The 20,307-nt window shown below is 41.3% G+C and overlaps 1 protein-coding gene across 3 annotated transcripts in view; it reads left to right on the top strand.

The window, feature by feature from the left end:
- The window catches only part of COP1 (COP1 E3 ubiquitin ligase), a 127,182-nt gene that overhangs the window by 60,111 nt on the left and 46,764 nt on the right, over positions 1–20,307 (top strand). For all 3 annotated transcript variants that reach the window (XM_065070841.1, XM_065070840.1, XM_065070842.1), the window contains exons 13-15: positions 1,381–1,489; positions 3,229–3,310; positions 9,878–9,994. In XM_065070841.1, the coding sequence (XP_064926913.1) occupies positions 1,381–1,489; positions 3,229–3,310; positions 9,878–9,994 (308 nt within the window). The remainder of the gene's footprint in view (positions 1–1,380; positions 1,490–3,228; positions 3,311–9,877; positions 9,995–20,307) is intronic.

Here is a 20,307-nt window from a genome sequence, read left to right as displayed (position 1 = left end):
AGCCTGAAATAAGCTTGTTTATGCCACACAAATAGTGGCGAGCTGTGATTAGTGGTTAGTGTGCATAGTCCCTCTGTAGTTACAAAACTCACACCCCAGTAAGTTAAGCTTGACCGTACTTGGGAGCAGAACACAAGCGCTGCTTTAACCATGTTTATTTGTTTTTTAACTACGTTTAAAAAGTAAAATGATTTTTTCCTTTTTCTGTGGGTAAATGCTGTATTCCCAAAGAAAACAGGTTGCGTGTGTATAGTAGAATCAAGAATTTGTCAAGGTATAATACTTGTAAGTCAGTATCCCCGTATCTCTAACATATTTCAATGTGTAACTGTACTGATCAAAGCAGTATTAAAAAGTTACAGAACCGTGGACTTCTAGTTGATATTGTTGGTTAAAACTTGGCCCCAAGGCTACTGTAATCTAGTTAACTGTGTCAGGGCAGCTATTTGATGACCTGCATGAATTGGATCTGTCAATTCAGATTCTGTTACATGCATCACAGTTGATACCAACTGGTGAGGTTTTCTGCCAGATGGTCCAGAAATTGGTGAACAAGTATTACAAATCTTCTTACCTCTGTCATGTTTTTTGGGAGTCAGAGCGGAGGCATAGTGCCAGAGTGCTCCAAATGTGACTTGGCAGTGTTGCTGCTCTTGTTTTGTCTAATGATGGTTAGTTTGCCAGTGGAATTGCTGTTTAGATTTGCACAGCCACTTGATTCAGTTTAAAATCTAAATCTGTGCAATGTATTTTGCAATTCTCCATCAGAAGCATTTCCTAAACTGCCCATAGCAAGCAAATGGCTGTTTCCTTCTGTGTGGGGAAGGGAGTCTTTGCACATCTACGGAAAGCTGGAAGCGGTTTCTCAGAAGTCACACTTTGATTTGCACATAGGTGCATATATAGAACATTACATATGTGCCAGAGGAGAGGTTGATGTACCATCCATGCAGCAATGTGGTTTACATGTTTAGCTTCTGTTAGCTAAGTAATTATCTTTATGGTAATAATAATAGTTGTAGCTATTGACAAGAGGCTAAGAAGTCAAACCTTGCACTCTCTGTGGGAATTTGAGTAGAACTAAAATAGCAAAACAATTGCAGTGGTAGAGGTGAGTGCATTTAAAAAAAAAAAAATCCCAAACCTGAGTGCTTCACATGTCACTTAAGCAAATAAAGCTTTTCTTTTAGTTTACAGAGGAAAGTTTGTTTTATTTCTGGTTGGTTTTGGCTTTGTCCTTTCCCGAGTGTTTCAGTGGGTTGGCTTGATCAAACGCTGTGTGCTTTACAAAGACATTAATTGCCTGATGTATTGCCAGAATTATTTTCTCTTTGTGTGTGTGCTGTAAGGTGTGACTGAGTGGGGCTCTTTCTTTTTCAGCTGTATCAGCTGGAGTAGTTACCACAAGAACCTGCTAGCCAGCAGTGACTATGAAGGCACCGTCATCCTTTGGGATGGATTCACGGGACAAAGATCCAAGGTCTACCAGGTAACACGCAATCAGCACTTCCCCACGCCATGGACCGTGTTGAGAGATCGGTATTCAGTTTGAGATTCTGCTTCTAGTCCAGCAACAGGCTTTCACATTCCACGGGGTGAAATGGGTGCCCCTCCTGTTCAGTAAGTGTGTCTCATCCACACAGCTTTATTGAGCTGCAGTTCTCTGAGGGAGGCAGCTGGATCTTCTTGTCACAGTCGTGAGGCCGTTGATGTTTTCTTGCTGCTTCTTTCGGGCAGGGAGTCTGCACAGGGAGGAATGGATGTTGTTTGTCTCACCTTTCTTTAGAAACCTCTGTCTCTCCGTGCCTGTTCCACTTCAGTCTTTGTTAAAAGCCTTTTCTAAAATCCTGCAGTGATTGCTGCTGCAGGTGCTCCTAAAGCAGAAAAGCAAAATGCAGACGAAGTGAACAGAGTGGTCAGGGAAACCTTTCCTGACACAGCCCCGCGCTCGGCAGAGCAGCTTATGTACGCGTGTGGGCTGAGATCAACAGCGACACCCGTATCAGGAGAGCTTCTTGCCGTTTTTTCTTTTAATGTGATTTGAACATTGTATTTCTATATAATGGATTCTGAGAGGCTTGTGGTCAGAACAAGGAGGTTGGAAGAGCAAATTATCTGTTTGTGGAGAGGCTGGAAGTGCTGCTGTGTAGGTACATAGTGCATTGCAGCTGGTCAGAGATAATGAATGAACTGCAGACTAGCCTTCAGTTCCCCCTTCTTGACAGTTCAACATAAGTTTTAATTCCTATTTAAGCCCTTGTTTACTTTTTGATTGTATTTTGGACACTTTATAATGATTATTTTCACTAATCTCTTGCATAACTCAATTAAAAATAAATTATATTAGAGAAAATAAATCTTGTCTGTTATACTCTCAAATATATTTTGCATTTCTTTATGAGGCTGAATAATGAACCTAGAGAGGACCAGCTGTTGCTTATGTTAAAACAAACTCATTTTGCTTCCTATCAGATTACTTGAATTTTTTATTTGGATTTGCATGGAGGCATGCACACTGACATCTGCTTTGCATGTATTAGAAATCCTTTAGTGGCTCTGTCCTGGCGAGCTTTTCATGTCGTTGTCTTGCAGACGCCTGAAACAAAAGGGTTTGACTGAATTTCAGGTTTCATTCAATGCAGCATTTTGCTTCCATGTGAGATGTGCCAGCATAGCAAATACAGCTTTTCTGTTTTTTGGAGGAGAGTGTGCAGCCTTGTAAGAATATTTGAGTGGAAAAACACAGGATTAGACACCTGAAGTTTTGTTTAATGACTCAATAGGAAGGTGAGGATTTCCTGGACTTTCAGAGAGATGTTTGAAATGGCTTTGAATGAGCATCTAATCGGTATTAGGAGATAAATCTGTGATCTACTAGAATAAGCAGCAGCACACACTAGAACCACAGCTAGCCAAACCGTGCTGCAAAAATAAGTCTTCATATATTTCCTAAAATAATTTTTTTCTTTCAAGTGAAAAAATACCAGTTTTAGGTTTTAGAATTGCTGTTCTACTGTTTTTTGCATTCATGGCATGTCTAACATACTACAAGCATTGGTCTGACTGGGAGAAAAGGTATTTTTTTGAGAAACTGTGGAACACACAGTAAGCTTTTCTGATGAGGACTCTCCCGACAATTTATGCCAAACAGCATGTGTTGTTTTCATTTACTCTTTTATCAGATTACAGCTCACTACCTTCCAATGTTTTTCTTGTTTCTCTAAACAGGAGCATGAGAAAAGGTGCTGGAGTGTTGACTTTAACTTGATGGACCCAAAGCTATTGGCTTCAGGCTCTGATGATGCCAAAGGTATTATTTTGCTTTTTCAGTCTCTGTGCAGAGGGCTTGCATTCTGTGTATTCCCTTTGAGGAACAAAACTGTGATATTTCAAGCAGTTAACTCCTCAGCTGCCTTCAAGATTGTGGCTGATGGGGTAATGTGTCAAGGTACTACTGAACTGTTCAGATCTTAGAGAAAGGGAGAGGCTTTCTTTGGATGAAGGTTTCTTGGTCCCGCATTCATTTTTCTGGGGTAATATGCTCTCTAGCTGGCGTTTTCCAGGACACTAAACAAAGCAAAGTGTATTTTAACATTAGTTAAGCTTGTTGAGTTTAAAGTCTTGGGGCCTTTCAAAACAACAGCACGTATTTATATTTCAAAACTTTGGTTGTCTGGGAAAAAAGAGAAGTTAAAACACCTCCTGCAGTTTTACCTGGGTTTTAGCAGTTCTATGTGGTGAACTGAATGGGAACACTGGTCTGTTTGACAAAGAGTTTTTGAAGAACCCTTAAGACAAGCTCTTTCCCAACATACTGGTAGAAAAATGTTCCTCTTTCAAAAAGAAATAGGAAACTTCTAAAGAAAGGGATTTTTCATCCCTAATCAAGAAGGTTTTATCTGTAACATGTTTACAATATCATATTACAGTTATTAAGCAGCAAGAACTTTAGAGTTCCTTTCACAATCAGGGGGATCAACTCACCCAGATGAGCTGATACAGCTCTGGACAGAGCATTTTGTGATTTGCTTTGAAATGATAGATTAGTTTTTCATAAACATTAAACCTTGCAAGCTGCTTCCCCCTCTAAAATGCTTTTAAATTCTGTTTTGAATGAAAGCTATACCAGCGTTCCTCAATTGCACTTGGCAGTCTTTGTGTAGCTGGTAATTCCATGTACAAAATGCAGCTTCAGTGGTTATTTCATATTTAAGTTGGGTTTTAAATGTTTTTGATACACTTTCCTACCCCTCTTTGGTGCAAGTCGAGTTTTCTGTATGCTTAAATGCAGCAGGAGTGAACATTCACCTTGTAAATTATCAACCTCTTCATCACGTTTCTCCCCACTCATGCTGTGCATTTGAAAAAGCTTATCTGCCAGGTAGACATGCATTTATTAGCATGTTAACAAGTTGTCCTGTTCTGCAAAGCCAGCTGCAAGCAGAGCTCCTGTCTCTAGTTTAACAGTTCTCTTCTTCAGTAATAGTTTCTAAAAGCGTAGTGTTTACTTAGAAATTATTGTAATAAAGTCTGTGGTTCTACATAACTTGCATTTCAATTTGCAAAGGTCTTTTGAAGGTGTATTGGGGTTTTGGTGGATAAAACCAAGCTGGAACATTTTATCCTTTACCTCTACCACAGTTTGCCTGTGATTTGCATATGTAACGAGTCCATTAGAGACAAATGAAGTGCTGAGTGAAAGTATTTGCAATATGCACAGATTTTGGATGTCTTTATGGTACAGAGCGATAGCAGCAAATGTCCAAATTAATGTTGTAGTGGCCACCTTTCATTTCAGAGATCACACTGAAGGGGTTAAATGTGAGGAAAAGGTAACACCTATGATGAGTTGTCTTAACTCAGACCTGCCTAACTTGAATTTTTGTCTTTCTGCTTATCTCGTTCAGGGGTGGTTGAGTTCTTGGCCAGCTTTGGGTACATATAATGCACATTTGGCCATGTATAGTGGTGGGACATCCAAGTCCTTTGTACCCTTCCTGTCCTCTCTTACTGACGCCACACCAGGCTTTCTAACAAGAAATCTCGATGCTGGTGGATATTGGTGTGGCCAGAGCAATTGGAGCTGATCTCACCACCCTTCCCCGGAAAGCAGGGATGTAACATTGTCCTGTCAAGCGATCAGGACAAGCCAGAAGAAAAGTGACAGCTTTGCCGGTTCTTTCCGCTTGCCGGTGTATCTGCCTGTCTCTTCTCGGTCTTTTCAAGTTGGAAGCTGATTTTTAAAGCACTTTGTATGCTCGGTAGGCATGTATTGGGGAAAGAGCTTTTAGATGAAAAATCCTGTCATCAGTACTTCACAGCTGTCTGTGCAGGGCTCAGGCACGGCAAAGGGCATGCTAACAAATGGAGTACCATTAAGGATAAAATTATTCTGATATAATTAGAAACAGCATCCTTGGGCCTCGGGTCCTGCATTATTGTCCATAATCCAGGATGCTTATTTGCGGAAGATCTTTCTACTTTAATAGCAGATAATGAGAGCGTAAAAGCATTATTGTATTTGAAGTAACTACTGTGTGTATGAAAACCTCACTTTTATCTGCAGTTGTTATGCTCTTCCCTTTTAAAGGGGCAAAGGTAGTTGCATATGTCTATAGGGACCCAAAGGTGTATACTAACTAGATAGCAGCGAGCAAAATTAAAGTGTTTACTTGTGCTACAGGCAGCTTGGGGAAATGGCACAGTCTTAATTTCAGGTCTTTTATGCACATAATAATGGCAGGAGCTGTGATTCTCATGTAAGAAAGGAAGGGTGAATTTCTGCTAGTGGAGGAGAAAAGATTATTTAATTTCGTGAACGCAAAATAATGTCATCGAAGTGCCAAGATAGGGCTGGAGCTAGTGCACTTAGCTAATGACTTACAGCTGCTTCTCAGCCCAGCATCCCTGTCTGCTCTGGATTGAGAATGTGATATAATGGCTGTGATAAGACAGAACAAAATATTTTGTGATGCCATGTGGGTAGAATTTAAGTCTCCACTTGGATAGAGACCTTTTTGGAATGATGGAGCATTTGTTTTCTGCTCTTGGATTGTTTTTGAAGCGCAGTGAGATACAGGCAGAACTGACAGATTCAACTGAAGGAGGAGTCCTGGTTTTACATCTTTTCTGTGATGTCCCTTCACTACTTGTGTCCCTTCACTACTCGTGGCTCAAAATGGGAGAGGTGGAGCAGAACAGAAGCACCTGATTACTCTGAGCCATAGCAAGAGGTTAATTTTCATTGTTTCATGACAAGGAATGCAAGCATCTGTTTCGTTACATCTAAGGAAAGTACTTTCCATGCTACCTTGGTAAGCAAGACCATTGGTACCAGTCCTACAACTACTTTTATAACACCCCTGAATTCACGGAGGCAACAGAGATTTGTGGAGTTGGCTTCACAAAAAAGACCCCTGGCCTTCTAGAAAGGGAACCCGCCTGAGAACTGCAGAGCAGAGTTTGCTCCTCTTCTATCTTGAGGACTTCCAGAGAATCATTTGGGGCTTCGTTTTCAGTAATACTTTACTCCTTCAGCTTCTGCTGATTTTAACTGCAGGTTTAGATGTTTATTGCTCTTAAAATATCAGGTTGAACTTTCAGTTTGCTCATTTTTCTGGCTAAAAGAGGTTCGATAGTTTCCTGGAGATTTGTGGGGTTGTTGGATTCACTTGGGAATACCTTTGAAATGTCAAGAAGATGTTAGTAGTTAAAGTACCAACCCAAATATCTGCAAGGGGGAGCACCCTGTGGTCATTGCCTGCTTACAGCCATCAGTTTACATCATCCTCCTGACCCCCACATTGTGCCTCGCAGGACCATTCAGCAGCTTCCTCCTTTCCTAGGGGTTCCTCTCATCCACATAAATGAGTTTTCTGGTAGGAATATCCTATTTGTGGTTTACAGCTTTTTGGAGTAACAGCAGGCTGTCTGTCACATGGCCAGATCAGAATTGCAAGAATGACAGGCTGGATGAAATATCCTTACTATCAGTGTACCACCTGTGTACACCTACACCTTCAGCTACTGCAGTACAGGCTTTCGCCTCGTTTAATCAGTGTTTAGACACAGAACTGATGTATAGAAAATGAATTTGTAAACTTACACATATGGTGTAAAGCTCCAACCAAATAAAAAGTATCTTGAAAAAGACTTAAACATTTTAAACTGAAAAAGCCGTTCTGGAGACATCTTGTACTACTTTGGTAGACATTTGGCTACATAGAAGATGTTTCTCTCAGCAGCTGCAAAATTAGGAAACATATGCTTGGAGAACATGTGTTTTAGAAATTGTCAATCTCAGATGGTTGCTTGTCTCATCAACACAATTCTAGGTGTTATCAAGATGTCTGTACATTGCATAATTACTGCCTCGACCTCAGCAAAATTGCTGAAAGCTACAGCAAGTAAACTCTACCCTTATGAATTATGCTTTATTAACCTGTCAGTTCTTTTTAAAAAATAATGGGCAGTTCCGGGTAAAACTTGACATGTTTCATTACGTGTTGTTATATGTCGCATATATCCTTTTTTATGGTACTGACTAAGATATAATTGGAGCGCAGCGTATCCCACAGCAGTTAGATCACAGAAATTGCAGACTCTAATCTGTGTCTGTCAGTTGTAATGAGTATTATGATGGCTTTGAACACACAGGTCGACTCTTCACCAGATTAAATGGCTCAGCTTATGGCCAGAAAACTTAAATGAAAAAAGGAGCCAAGTTGAAGCTGAGTCCTCAATTAGCTTTTGCTACAAAACCGAGACCAGATGGCTGTTCATTTATTAGAGGTGGTGTCAAGGAGAGACTTGGCCACTTTAGACACAACTTTAAATATTGATGCCAGGTTGTGGAAGGCTTTAAGACAAGCCTGTGCGGTTTTAGTACCGGATTTGGGCAGGACGTCGCTCTGAACTGTGAGATCATGTAACCTCCCTGTGTGCTGCAGGTTGAAACAATATCTGCCAACTGTGTCCTCTGGTAATTGTGGGATTATTTGTTTCCTATGCCATCCCATCCATAAACTCCAAGTCTCCTACTGCCCCTGCAACTTAGGCTATACATCTCTTGGTGTCTGTTCATTAAAGCGAAATACTTGTGTTTTATTGTTTTGCAAAACTGGCTTTCCTGGCTCTGTTCCCCACCTCAAGCACACAGCATGATGGAGGAGATATATAATCTATATCACCCAGCCTCTCTTGGGAGAAGAGAGCATCTTAAGCCATGCTTGCAAAGCTGTGGGTTTTGTTTAGAGATGTAGCTAGATGTTTAGGATGTATATTATAATTCTGGTAAGTGAGAACGGATTTATTTCTTAAAACCGACAACAAGGTGGGTGCTGTTTTCATTGAATTTTACATAATGCTTATGTGCAAATACAGTATGCATCAGTGTTTGTATTTCTGGAGTATGTGTGTGCTGCTTTATGATGGTTCCAGGCAGCTGTCAGATACCCACACAGGGCTGTATTTAAAATGATTTCTTAGGGAGCTCTGAGCAGTCACAGATTTCCTTGATTCTTGAAGCAGTTTTCCTACATGTGGTCAGAAATAGTGCAGTCTTGTCACCTTTCATTGCTTGCCGTGCTATTAAAAAGCAGGTACATTAGAATGAACCTGCCAGTGTTTCTCCTTTTCCTTGAGCAATCCACATGGAAGCCTTGCTGCTTCTTCAGAGCTCCTGGGGAAGACTGAGCAAGAGGTGACACAGAGGGGTCCTCAGAGGGTGGGGGGGACACACCATGAGGCCACTTCCCTCATTTATTGACCTCAGTGAGTAACAAGTTTGCTATTCTTTAGCTGGTTTTGCTCACTTCACCTCCAAAGTGAGCTTTCTGTAAAAAGACTGCGGATGACCCACTGACCAGAGATCTGAAGAAGCTCTTGGGAGCTGATGAGGGGGTTAAGCCTTCACGTAGCTCCTTCATGTTCAAACCTTGGCTTCAGCTTGCTGTGCCTCCTGCCTCAGCAAGAAAAGGGGGAAGGAAAAACATTTGAGTCTTATTTAAGTCTGCATCGTAGACATCAACAGGGCTTGATGCCAATGGGCTGTGCCCCATCACCTGGACCAAGAGCTAAGTGTTTCATCTGCAGCTTTTTGTAGTAAAGTGGGCCATGTGAGGAGCACTTGGCACTCTCCATCTTTAAGGTTAAAAGGTACTTGAGGTGTTTGTGGAGGGTGGGGAAGGCTGTGTTTTGAAAAGCTGTTGGTGTTTTCTGTCGATTGTCCTGCAAAGCACTGGAGTACTTAGGGGAACAGCTCATTCTGCACCATGTAGTTTAATCAGCGTTTACACAGGAGTCCCATTAAACAGGAGAGTTCTTGTAGCAGGGGAATATATCATCATAGGAAGCTGGCATACTGATTTTCTCTCCTGTCCATGCCCATTTCTCAAAAATAAAACACGTTCTCAATGTGCTCAAGCATACAATTAGGTATATTCACTCTGTGCAAAGCAATTCTGCCATGGAGTTCTTGCATCTCAGCTAAGGGACAAGGACTAAAAAGCACGCAAGCCTTCCTGCTCTTGGGTATATGAATCTGCACTCCAGTGGCCTCAAAAGCTGAAATTCTAATGTGTGGTTAGTTGCCTGCTCTGTTGTTCTCAGCAGTGTGGGATGTGGACTTCGAGCATCTCCTGTGTGTATGGAGATGGGCAGAATATTTACAGTGCGCACTTGAGAATGTTCTCAAGCTTCCCAGCCATCAGCATTACCTTACCTTTTACAATAACTAACATCTTAGCGAGTTGAGACTTTTCAGAATCTTATTTGTGAAATAAGTATATTTTTGTGCTTTTCAGATGAGGTTGATTTTTTTATTCCCCCCCGCCCCTGTTGTTTTTGTTCACTTATTTCTCTTTTTCTGTTTCTCTAGTGAAGCTGTGGTCTACCAACCTGGACAACTCGGTAGCAAGCATTGAGGCCAAGGCTAACGTGTGTTGTGTCAAATTCAGCCCCTCTTCCAGGTATCACCTAGCTTTTGGCTGTGCAGGTAGGTAAACAGGTTTTTGGGCACAGAGATACTGTTTCTTCCTCCTTTGTTTCTTATTTCCCCCTGCAAAGAGGCAAGGTTGGCTGCTATATCCAAGACTAGGGTGTCTTTGCAATTAAAATACCTCTGAGTAAGACTCTTCCAAGTGTGCAGTCACCCAGGAGACATCATGATGCTCACATGTCATCCTGCAGCCTGACTCTTCAATTTGGGCAACTCTATCAGAGAGAAAAGCTCAGGAAAGCAAGTTGCTCGGTCTGTTGATTGAGATCGCTAAGGCAACCAGGCAAAGCTCAGCTTCGAGAGTCTCATAGCAAAGTTAATATGTTAACATGCTGATAGTTGTTCTTGCTGATTTATAGCGTTGCTCTATAAATACAATGAAGCCACACTGGGAATTTTAACCGGTTTTACCTGGGGCGTACTGTAAAACAGTGGCTGTGCATGTTTCCTGTAGCTGCAGCTACAGTCCCCATGTTCTTCTAGGTTGGGCAACGCATCACTGTTAATGGTGGGATTTTTTAAGTAGTCAGTGGGGAAGGCACGATGAGCCTTTTATACACTTAAATTAAATAGTTCTTGGTGGTAGTACAAAGATTTGAGAGCAGAGCAGGTATCGCTTTGGGAGGAAACTGTATCATGCTCTGCATGCAGTTGCTGAAACCCAGAGGTACCTATTAATGTTTAACCAACTCTGCATTTTCTTTCTCCTTGGGGAGTTTTAATGCACCTGTAACTAGATGTTCTGATGACATTTGTTATCTCTGGACTTCAGGAGATACATTGATCATTCTCGCAACCACTGGCTTGCCATTTCATTTAGAGATTCCAGCTTCCAAGCTGGTTCTACTTAGATTGTGACTCTTAAGAGGAAAAAATAAATTTGCATTTTGATACACTGCAAAAAATGGATTCAAGTTGGAGTGTAAAATATTGACTTGCTTGACAGGCATCTTGCTGTAGTTTAGTGAATTACATGCAAGAATAGAATTGAATTACAATACCTACTCGCAGCATGTGAATTAAAGGGGCTACCTGTGAAAGGCTATAGGGAAAAATGGGAGCACCAGATCCAAACAGATCAGATGCTGATTAAAATAGATACGTAAAAACACGACAAAACAGAATTCTTCCTGATCAATCAGTTACCACAATTAAGGCAGAGGGGATGATTCAGATAGAAGCATTAGTGAGCACCAGAAGTTACATGGAGGTTTCAAATGACTACATGCGCATTTTTAGCATTTAGAGAATGCTGAGGAGTAAAAATGGTATTTGTACTGGGGAAGAAGGCGTAGGAGGGAGAGAAGATAAAATTTTAAAAGTGTTTACATCTGCTTTATGCTTGGTAATTGAGTCTCTAAATAAAAATTAAAATGGATATTTAACTATGATTGCTGAAACAATTACGTGGAGTAATTGAACTGATGGGAATTACTTCCCACAAAGGAATTCTAATTGATCTTTCAGCCATAAATACGTGTGAACAAAATGGTATATGAAATTAAAAGACATACTGGGATCTTGAAAAATGTTCTTTCTGAACTCCTAAAACAAACAAACAAAAAAGCAAAGAGATGAGCTAGTGTCTGCTTTTGTTCTCCATATAGTCAAACAGTCCTGTTTCATGTGTTTCAACAGTATTTTCTCCTCCATCGATTTCAGTTTGTCTTGTTTACTAATTCCATTTAGTCTGTGGAAAAAGCAATATAACTTGTAAATAGTGTGATTTGCAACGTGGGCTATAAAATTAATAAAGGAAGATTCAAAGCTGGTTTTCTTGAGTAGTAGTACTAAACCAAAAATGGATTGGGTGCACTGACTTAGCCATTCCTGTTTGTCCCCCAGTAGGGATAAAGGTGAGTGATGTAAAACACTCAACACTTAACTCAGTCACCGGTGTAGTGGGCAATTTTAGAAAGCTGTCCTAGCTCTGCCTTGGCTCATTCATGTGCTTGGAGGGCTTTAAGTTTTGAAAATTGTTTCAATTACTTATTCAGTGATTTATTCCACAGTAAAAGAGCCAAGACTTGCTAGCATTGCATGCCCAACACAGTTTTGTACAGTATTTAGGCAGAAGTGCTGCTTCTGTATATACTCTCATTTTATTTGTTGATTTGATGGAACTTAATGCTGTATATGTAGGTATGTGTATTTATAGTTTGACTTGATGAGAGAAGCAATTGATGAACTGGTTGGTGGGGGGAAATATTGGTACTTCATATTCGAGATATAAAAGGAGGAATTAAATTGATTTAATATACCATTATTAAATTACTAAACATAGATGTTTCAGTTCCCTTCTTTCTTCGTATGCAGAATAGCTTGCAAGCCTGTGTGCCTTGCTTTAGCAGTCAATTTTAACTGCAAGTCTGAATTTTTTCGCTCCTAATATTTTGAAATATTTTTTCCAATTTTCATTTCTTGTTGCTTTGTTTTGAGGGTCTTTCCTAACCATCCATACAGCTGAAACCCCTTTTTGTAAGATCTTGTTCTTTCACGCCTTGCTTCATGATACACTTAGCTCCGCCCTTGGCTAATGCATCTCGCCCACTTGCCTCCATCTATTAGAAATGCCTCTTCGAAATGGGTTTTCCTCATCAGATGCTTCAGGTAGATCAACATCTCTTTGAAGTGCTGGTTCCTCCTTTGCATTCTGCACAGAAACAGGATGGCTATTTTAAGGCGTTCTCTACCTCTCTCCAGTTTATATACCTGTTCTCATTTGTTAGTCAAACCATGACTGTTGGCTCACTTCCACCAGTGATGCTATATTGTGCATGGGTAAAATGTTCAGGGAGGAACCTTCGTGCTTTCTCTCACTTTCTCCAGTTTTAGAAGAACTTCCTTTTACAGAAAAATAGGAGGATCCTTAGAAGTCACACAGAGTTCTACCAGCGTGTGGTGTGAGTTACGTGAGCTGATGCAGCAGCCTGATGAGATGTTCTCATTGCCCTTTTTTTCCCCATCTGCTGAGCACCTCAAGTTCTCAAACCAGGGGCTCTTTGGTGTGGGGTCATTTCTGCATCTCCAGGGCTGGGAGTGACGGCAGCTGTACCCTCAGCTTGGGTCCCTCACTATATGGCAGTGTAAGTACCCACAGTTGTGCACCCGCAGCTCCAGGGCTCTGTAAGTAATCCCCAACCAGGGATCTTGGTTTCAGAAAGTGTTCCCACCTGCACCCATGCTGTATTGTCAAATAAAAGAAGTGAACCAAAGGACTGCAGTGGCAGATTTTGAAGCAAGGTCAGCCTGCAAACCCTGTGGTGCAGTCAGTGAAATGGGGGTTATTGCTTCAGCAGCTTTGGCTGTAATTTTCCCCCCCTTACGAGATGACGTTGACATTCTGCTAGGCTGCTCACTGCTGTTTGTTCACACTGTTCTTCCTTTGTGGAGAACATCCCTTTCACCCTTGTGCCAAGTTCCTCAGGAGGTCGCTGCCCATCGTTGGCCGCAGGAGGAGAACATGAAGCAACTGATTTGAATGATGCCTCCTGAAAAGGACGTAATGTGGGCTGGAACTGGGATTTCTGTGGATTTCATGGTCAAACCCTCTGTGCTTCAGTGTACCTGTTACTAAACACGAGTAGCAATCATGGAACTTTTAGATGTAGCCATGGTCAAGTGTTGTTCAATTGTGTCTCTCCATATGGAGCACTTTCCTTTCATAGAGAGTACTGGCTTGGCTTCAAAATGCCATAGAAAACCAGGCTTTAGTTGCCACTATAGAAGCAAATCTCAGTATTACCATCTAATATGGATGATATATATCTTTCTTTTCTGGGCTCTTCACTCTGAAAGCTTTTAGATGACCAAAAGATCGTTTTGGTAGCTTAAAACAGAACAAATGAGCAATAAACTGGAAATAGAGCCTATACGAGAGAGGAATGGGTATTTGGTTTGGGAAATAATTCTCTTAAAACCAGACAGGCACTTCAGGTGAGACGGAAGCCAGTGTGTCTGCTGCAGCCTGATAAAATCTGTTTTGGTGAAGAGGGCACATAAAGAAGAAAAGATCCCTTTTGTCTGTTACTTTAATAAAATATTCTATTTGCATGCTTACTGAGTTGAAACATTGGGCAGTATAAACCGTAATCACTGCCGAATACAAAATCAGGTAATTTTGTGGTCTTTTCCTCTTTTTAAAAACAGATAGGGTTTTATCCTGAAATTAGCCATATAAATCATGACTGAAGTTATTATTGTTCTGCCTCAGCAGTAGCGCTGATGCCCTCAACCCATATATTTTCTAGCAGTACCATCTACTTGCCTTTTTTTAAAAAAAAAGGCTGAAAATGCATGCAGTTTGCAGCTTGACTGTCCAAGTTGTGCAGTCTGGGTGAGATCAGACTGTCTGCTGACTGGAGTGAGCTCAGCAGAGCTATTGATAGTAGCGATGCTTTATTCCCAGCATGCTGTAACGCTGTCAGCGCCTACCATTGACCTTTTATTTCCCATATATTATGCAGAGATCATGTCATCAAAACTTCAGATTCCCAAGTTCCTACACTAGATGCATCATCCTCTCGCATGCTGTAATTTTTTCTCCTGTAGGAGCCACAAATCTAGTAGCTTGGACTGGGGAATGGGGAGGATTCCTCAGAGATGCGGGACAGATACAACCTGCTCTGCAGGAGCTTCACAAAATAAATGGAAGCAGTGGACAAGTACAGATGGACAGAGAAGAGCCACAGAACAGCCACAATGTGGTCAGAGCTGAAGATTTTGCTGGGTTAGTCTTAACCTTGATCAGGTCTCCAAAACACTTCACTGCGTTGTCACAAACTCCTGACTGTGCAGGTTCAGATTAAGTGACCAGGGGAGGTAAAACATGAAGCAAAGCTGATTTTATGTTGGTTTTACTACTTACAGCTTCAGATTTTGAGGCTACCTGCACTGAGGATACTGTAATCCCTCCTAAACACTTCTAATTTTGCTTTTCTGTTTCTTCCTTTGTACTGGCAATTGTGTGGCCACAACCAGTTTGCCTTTTTTTCTGGCTCAGCTCAGCCCCAGGTTGGCTTTTGGCAGCCTGAATTGTGATCAGCTTTAGTGATCAAGGGGCAAATCTGCACCGAACATGAGGTTTCTTGCCTTCTCTGCCTCTCCTCCTTGTTCCTTCCCCACTTGTACAGTGGCACTGAGCAAGAGCACTTCTCAAGAAAATGCTTTTCCTTCAAAGGTGATTTTGCCCTTTCCTGGCAAGTTTTGTGTGCTTTTTAAAAGATCTTCCCTGTGCACCATCTTCAGCATTACAGGAAGTTATCGTGCTCTGGCTTCGAAAGCTGCCGCCTTTCTTTCATTATAGAATGGCCACAAAAGTAGTGATACCGATCCGCAGCATCCAGCACGCCGAAAGGCTCCTGTTGCTACGTCAGTAGCTTTGTTTTCATTTGCAACTCTTTACCCACCTCTTAAGATCTCTGCATGGCCCTGATGCACTTACAGTTCAAGGTCACGTGTGACGACTTTATCAGCATCGTTCAATCTTGCTAATATACACGCTGTCCGGGCAGGACCACTTTGGACACCATCCTTGTCCAGTGAAATATTGATTTTTCTGCTGCGCTAACTGGAGCAGTGATTTCTCTTTTCCAAACATCTCTCTGTAGAGCTAGCCTTTCGCGCTGCCTCACATCTGGGTGACTTGCCTGCCTCGTCACTCAGCTAGGAAGAATTATGTGATATTAATGACCGAGAAGGCAGTGTGCCTTTTTGGAAGAGAATTAATGTTTTCCAGCTGAAAGCAAGGTCTTACCTTAATAGATTCTCATGGGCAGGCGCTCTGCTCTATTGAAAGCCTGCAGTGACTCAGAAAAAATCTATTTTTGTGAATATATGACATGTTTTGGGTGGAGTTAGGCATCTTCTTTGGGCTTAAGCTACACGATTACCTTTAGCGTATGAATTCAGCACGGTATTCAAAGGCGCAGGCAAAGGTTAGGCATTTCTTTCAAGCCTGTGGAAAAGTTCACAGCAGTGTTTAAAATTCAGCCTTTACGGCACGCAGCTGTCCAGGATTTGCCCATTACTTGTGTTGGACTTCACCTAGAGAGCGTCTTGTCTTTTTTTTTGCAGGTATTTAATAATCTTCCTCCAGCCCATGATCTCCAAGGCTATGGGTGGGGTAAATAGAGGACAAGGTCCATGTTTTGGAAGGGCACACTTGTCACCCTATAATTTAAATTCATTTCAGAATTCATTGCAAAGTTTTTATCTGTTGTAACCTTAAAAGCATCTCTAGTGCTTCAATCAGCTGAGGGTTGTTTGGAGGAATCTGTATTTTTGGCCAGTGTGGTTTTGATTGTAGTTCTGTCCCAACAGTACTTGTTGTAGGGGGAACACTGAATTTAGTGGAGTTGTTCAGCTTAAGACACCGTCTTGAAGGTCTGACTTAAAAGTTATCCCTCTTCTTGGATGCTGGGGAGTATCAAGCTGTGTGTTCTGCCATCCTGGTGAAGACAATCTTTCTGGTGCTGGTAGGTAGATCACATTCTGCTTCTGTGCAGGAGAAATGCAGCTGTGCCACGTTATTAAACCTGCGATGTTTGCGGTTAAGCTGTCTTGCCTGTATCCGCACATCAGGGATGCTACCAGGTCAGCCAGGCAGTGCACCGTGTCCAAATGTCAAATAAGCTTCAGAGTTTAAAAGCTTCTGTAACTTCTTTTTTTACTTGCACAGGAAGAGTAGTCTCTGATTTGTGTTGGATAAAGTGTTTGCAATGGATAGTAACAATATAGAGACCTGTTGGGAGTTTCCAGACTTCATCCTGGAGGTCGTCACACTTCGGTAACGAGTGAACGTATAAAATTAACTTGAAAAGCTCCATTTGATTCTCTGGAGAAAAGGATAGATCTGTCATTAGAGGAAATGAGTGTGCTAATTGTTTGCTTAAATATTCTTTTCCTGAACATTTTGTCTTCTGACTGGTGTAGCAGTCATTTAGTCAATGTTACAAAATTCACATGAAAATTGAAATGAGCCTTGAAATTCAGGAACAGAATAGGCAACTCCAGGATTCATCTTTTCCTCAGAATGCTAAATTGCTCTTGCTAGTGGCTGTTGCTGTGTCCCTTAGAGTTTAATTCTTTCCAGCCTCAACAGTTTCCAAAGCTGCAGTTTTTCTGGTAGCTCATTTAAAGGAATTGCTCCTTGGCATGACCTGGTCTGTAACGGCTTCCTGTGTTGTCTCATAGATTGACCGTTTCAGCCTTTTATTTGGGTACTGTGCACATCTAGACTTCTATAACACATGCTGCTTTTTCCATACAAACTGGCAAAGATTGTCACGTTGCACAGGAAAAATCTATAACCTGCGAACGCGGTGTGGGCTCTCACCTCAAAGGCTTTGTTTTGATAGTGTGAGCATCCAAGCATTGTGTGTGGTTTTTAAGAGGAGACATTCTGAATACTTGGGTTGAGAGGAATTTGTCTAAAAAAAATGCTTTCTTAGCCACCTGAATCTTAAGACAACAGCAAAAAACCTGTAGATGTGTGTGCAAATCTAGTTCCTCTTCACATCACTTATTTCATTGTATAGCTAGAGCATGCTTTGCCTCTTTTCTACATTGCATATGTGTGTATCATCCTGTATTTTCCTGTGCTTATTTCCTTGTCTGCATAATCCCACCATACCTTTGGGGTTTTGGTTTAAGCATTCTTTGACTTGAATATTAGTGATCGTGATGCTATATTTCTTACAGCATCATCTCTTCCAGCAGAGTCTGCTTTGAGGGCAGTTTGGGTGGTGAATCAGGTTGTCATCTCCAGAACCCAGTAAAATAAAGCTGCTGTCTCCTCAGGCTGGTGCACCAAAAGGTAGTTCTGGACCAAAATTGGGTCTGACTGATAATTTGGCAGACCCTGGTCCTCAGCTGCATATTGTCATGCATAGGGCAGCAGCCTGCGCTTCCATAGAGACAGTTTGACTGCTCTGAAGCCTGTTTGGTTCTTTTCATATGATGTTTGTTGATAGAATAAAAACCCTAAAGCTGTTGCTTCATAAATGTACTCCTAAATCATAGGGAGGGTGTTCTTTTTCATATCTCTACTTTTCTTAATGTCTTAAGCCCTTATCTACATAATCGTGACCTCTTGGAGTCTGACTCTGTGCTTTCCCTCCATCACAGCTCCATGACCTGCACAACTTTGAGTCGTTCAAGAACCAGAGCTGACATGGGTTTCCAGTAAGAACAAATACTGTGAGCAATAAGTATCTTGAATTGGGAGAGATCCGTTTGGTGAATTATGTAGTACTTCTGGCTTTAAAAGATATATCCAACAATCATTGTACAAGTAAGGCTCCTGGTGCTCGGGTGAGAAGTTTCAGATCTTCAGAGACGTAGTTCATTTAGGCAGCATGAGTTGAAGCAGCTTTTATTACAAAATGACTGTTCTTCACATGTTCTGGGTGTCTTAAAACTCATTTTGGACATTGGGCTACATGCACTAGTGCATATAGAACTGTGCATCAAGGAGAAAAGTTGGTTTAAGAGTCTGAACGGTACGTATTATTTTTTTCTTTCTTAGGCATAAAGAATGAATTCTTTCAAAAGCTGCAGGTTGTTACTGCTGTTGTCTGCATTGCTTTTGTAATATTAGTAAATCTTCCTTCTGTGTTCTGAATATTTTGTTTCTCCAGCGCTCTGATAGAAGGCAATCTTTGAATTGCACAAAACCCAGATATCCCTCACTCCTCTGAGAAATCTCTGTAGCTCTTTAAAACCATAAAGGTCAAAGTTTCAAAGGAGTTTTAGAGAAATGTGCTTTGCTCCCCCCTCCCATCAGAGCCCTTTTCTCAACTGATTAAGATCTCTAATGCTTTATGTCTCCTCCTTCTCTCCTTAATATGAGACAAGTTATTTAGGGTGGAGGTTTTATGGGTTGCTGTGTCAAAAGCTTTAGAGAAGTCAGTAAAAAATGTCCCCAGTGTGTAAAGACCGTTATCCATAACCCGGCAAATGTCATCTGTAACTTCAAGCCATGGGGAATCTGTCGAATACAAAGGTTAAAAACCCAGTTGGCGGTTCCCGTCGAGGCTGCTGTTCCCTTCATCTGTTCAGCAGAGGGAGATATAGATCTTTAGTGAAATGCTAGTGTTGATGTACATTAAAAAGAAAAAATAGCACATTTGGTGTTGGTAAGAGATGAAAATCACTGGCTGAGGCAGGGTGCAGTCTTCCTTACAGAGCTCTGTCAAAATATTTCGAGTGCCAAACTGAAACCCTCTGTTGTTGCATCCCTGAGCCTTTCCTTGGTAGAAGGGAATGCAGAAGGTGCTTGTTCATGGTATGGGTTTTACCAGGCTTTAAACTGAGGCTGCCAGATGTGTTTAATCTAACCTCAGCTCTCTGTAATTCAGTTTTTGTGGAGTGTTGCTTCCTTTGTCATTCAGTCTGCTAAACAGAACCCTGTTAGGCGTTTTCTTAAAGCTGTGTATTCCTTCATTCAAATAAAAACCTGGTCTGGATTTGTGTTGGATTCCCTAAATATGATATTTTGGAGGCCAGATTTATATTGTATTCCCTAAATATGATTTTTTGGAGGCTGCTGCCTATCATCTGTATTGCAGTGTAGGAAAATGAGATTGAGTTGTCATCCCTGAATACCCATGTGCCTTCCTCTGCTTTAGAAACTTCCTTTCATCTCCTTGCTAACATCACAGGCTCTGTGGATTCCTTGCTTAAAAGGTTTGTCTTTTGTTTTTTTTAAGATTTTACCACCAGCAAAATAAATCATACAGACCTTGCTTAATCTTATATAGTTTTCAGAGCATTCTGTAAGGGAAGAACAGATGGGGGAGGCTTTGACTTGCAAAGAAAATACCTATCAAATGCTTTTCCAAAGTTCAGTCCCTTTTTGGGTGGCCGTTGAGTTTTAGACACCTGTGAAGATGAGGGGGAAGCAGGAGCTCCCTGCGAGTCTGGTACAAGGGTGTTTGTGATCACTTGTCTAGACAGAGCTGTGATAGCCAACACGAAGAAAGTACCGCATCCCAAATCATCTTGGGCACGCACGTGAAATACAAAATAAGGGCATTGTTCCAGCTTGCTGCTGTGGACCAGAGCGTTGCTTCTAGAAGTGATTGCTGAGATCCCCCTAGGGCAAAGGAAAGTGGTTATTCAGAGAAAAACCTTTTCCTTTACTGCGAAGGGAACTCCAGGTAAAAAGAGGAGGAAAAAAGCAAATGCATCGAATAGGTAATTTTGTCTTACAGAAACAAAGTACTTGCAATTTCTGCTGGAACAGAAAATTGTGAATACAAAGCCATAACCAGCAAACATTACAAACATCTTAATGTGCTTGTAATGAT

Source organism: Columba livia, chromosome 8, assembly GCF_036013475.1.
Source record: "Columba livia isolate bColLiv1 breed racing homer chromosome 8, bColLiv1.pat.W.v2, whole genome shotgun sequence".
Taxonomy (NCBI): domain Eukaryota; kingdom Metazoa; phylum Chordata; class Aves; order Columbiformes; family Columbidae; genus Columba; species Columba livia.
This window is presented reverse-complemented; position numbering and strand designations above follow the sequence as displayed.